The sequence below is a fragment of the Haplochromis burtoni genome, unplaced genomic scaffold, assembly GCF_018398535.1.
Source record: "Haplochromis burtoni strain Fernald_Lab_line unplaced genomic scaffold, NCSU_Asbu1 Contig_862, whole genome shotgun sequence".
NCBI lineage: Eukaryota > Metazoa > Chordata > Actinopteri > Cichliformes > Cichlidae > Haplochromis > Haplochromis burtoni.
In genome coordinates, this window is record NW_024583223.1 from 51,794 (window position 1) to 53,977 (window position 2,184).

At 41.5% G+C, this 2,184-nt stretch overlaps 1 protein-coding gene across 1 annotated transcript in view; it reads left to right on the top strand.

The window, feature by feature from the left end:
* Positions 1–1,632, top strand: part of cxcr3.2 (chemokine (C-X-C motif) receptor 3, tandem duplicate 2) — a 2,262-nt gene extending 630 nt beyond the window's left edge. Inside the window, exon 3 of the mRNA XM_042215901.1 lies at positions 1–1,632. Within this exon, the coding sequence (XP_042071835.1) occupies positions 1–1,059 (1,059 nt within the window). The 3' untranslated portion in view covers positions 1,060–1,632.
* The last annotated feature ends 552 nt before the right edge of the window (positions 1,633–2,184 follow it).

The following is a 2,184-nucleotide window of genomic DNA, read 5'->3' on the forward strand; positions in this document are numbered from 1 at the left end:
ACAGAAGCTGTTGCAGCCCCGTGCTTAGAGGAAGACATCTATGGTTTTGCAGAAAAGTACTCCCCTGTAGTATACAGCCTGGTGTTCGTCTTGGCAGTTGTTGGCAACCTGCTGGTGCTGTGTGTGATCAGACGCTACAGAATCTCTCAGAGTAGTGGAGCTTGTGCCTTTTCCTTAACAGACACCTTCCTCCTTCACCTGGCCATTTCAGACCTTCTTCTGGCCTTCACTCTGCCCCTGTTTGCAGTGCAATGGGCTCACCACTGGATGTTCGGCTTGGCTGTTTGTAAGATCTCTGGTGCTCTCTTCTCCCTAAACCGGTACAGTGGCATCCTCTTCCTGGCCTGCATCAGCTTTGACAGATACCTGGCAATCGTTCATGCCATCAGCTCAAGTTGGAAACGAAGCACATGCCATGCTCAGTTTGCATGTGCCATCATCTGGGCAGTCTGTCTGGGCTTGAGTGGAATTGACATTTACTTTAAACAAGTGGTGATGATAGACCTTGTCGGTCAGCAGAGGGGGCCCGTGTGCCAGGTGTGGTTCACTGAAAACACTTTACAGTGGCAGGTGGGGCTGAAGTTTGTCAGTGTAGTGCTGGGCTTTGGGGTTCCCCTCCTAGTTATGCTCTACTGCTACATCCGGATCTTCAGGTCTCTGTGCAATGCCTCTCGCCGCCAAAAGCGCAAGTCTCTCCGCCTCATCATCTCCTTAGTGTCTGTATTTGTAATCTGTTGGGCTCCATACACCTGCTTCCAGCTGGCAGATAGTCTGCTAAGGCTGGGTGTGTTAAGTGCATCCTGTGAGCTTGGCTATGTGCTTGACGTTGGAACTCTGATCACTGAAAGTCTGGGGCTGTCACACTGTGCCCTCAATCCTCTGCTGTACGGCTTTGTAGGAGTGAAATTCAGGCGGGAGCTAGTCAGAATGTGTAAGGGGCTACTGGGACAGAAGAGCTGGCTGGCAATGGAAGGGTGGCGAGAGCGAAGGCTTAGAAAAGCCACGGGATCGTTCAGTTCTGCAGAGAGTGAAAACACCTCGTATTCTGTCATGGTGTAATTTTGGTCAGAGATACATAAAGAGAAAGGAAGATGAAAATATATTTTTGTGGTTTTGGGTGTGAAGCTTGTATAGTAAAGTGAGGTGAAAACTGAAATAAAATCTTCTCAAAAATATTTGCTACATGTTATTGGTGCTTTTTTTTGGAAGTGTGCAGTTTGTATTCTTTTGATTTCTTTTGTGTGTGACACGAGCCATGGAGTAAAACGATTGCAAAATGCTGATGTTGTCACAAAATATTTCTTGCTAACTTACTGTGAAAATTTTTGATTTCCACATTTCTAAAAAGCTTGATCAGCAGTATTGGGTAACGTTTACGTAAGTACTCAGAGTCAGATCTCATGTATTTATTCCCAGTAGATTGTAAATTTTTAAAAGATTTTAAATCTGTATATGTTATAATTTATGTTGTAACATGTATAAATCAATCATCCTATTTGTGTCCTTTAAAATGTTTTGTGCTGCAAAAGATGAAATGGCTATAGTGCTTCTTAAATTTTCTATGTATCATTGAAACGCAACCTTTATTTTGACCGATACTGAATATTTTTGTATTAAATGTTTTAAAGAAAATGATTATTCAGTTGTCTTTTATGTATTTTTTCATTGCCTCCCTACAGGTTTACATTTTGCCAGGAATGTCATTGCTAAAAAAAAAAAAGAGCACAATTATTAATCTCACTGAGGAAAACACTAAATGGATTTAACCTCTATAATCTAGCATGAAAATACTGAAAATACCACAAAGCTAATAAACTTTGTTTTGTGCAAGAACGCACTCTTGGCTGGAAACCTGAAGGTTGACATAGCTCACTTCCAGGTGCAAAGTTCCAGGAAGACAGCTCTCTGTTTTTCTTGTTTATTTTTTTATTATAGAAAAACTAGGAACCTGAAACGTGGTACAAAACATCACAGTGGACATAACATGGAACACAGGGAAGCCATATAACAAAGCCAAAGAGCTAAACCTAAGATAACCATAACTGAGATCCAGGGAAACAAGAAACAGTACATCAAAGGACTCAAAACATAAACCATGATATAAAAGCACAGGATCTCTTCCAAATAAAATAGGAAACATAATGAGACGCAGACATGATAACCGGAACTTGACAACGTAAGACA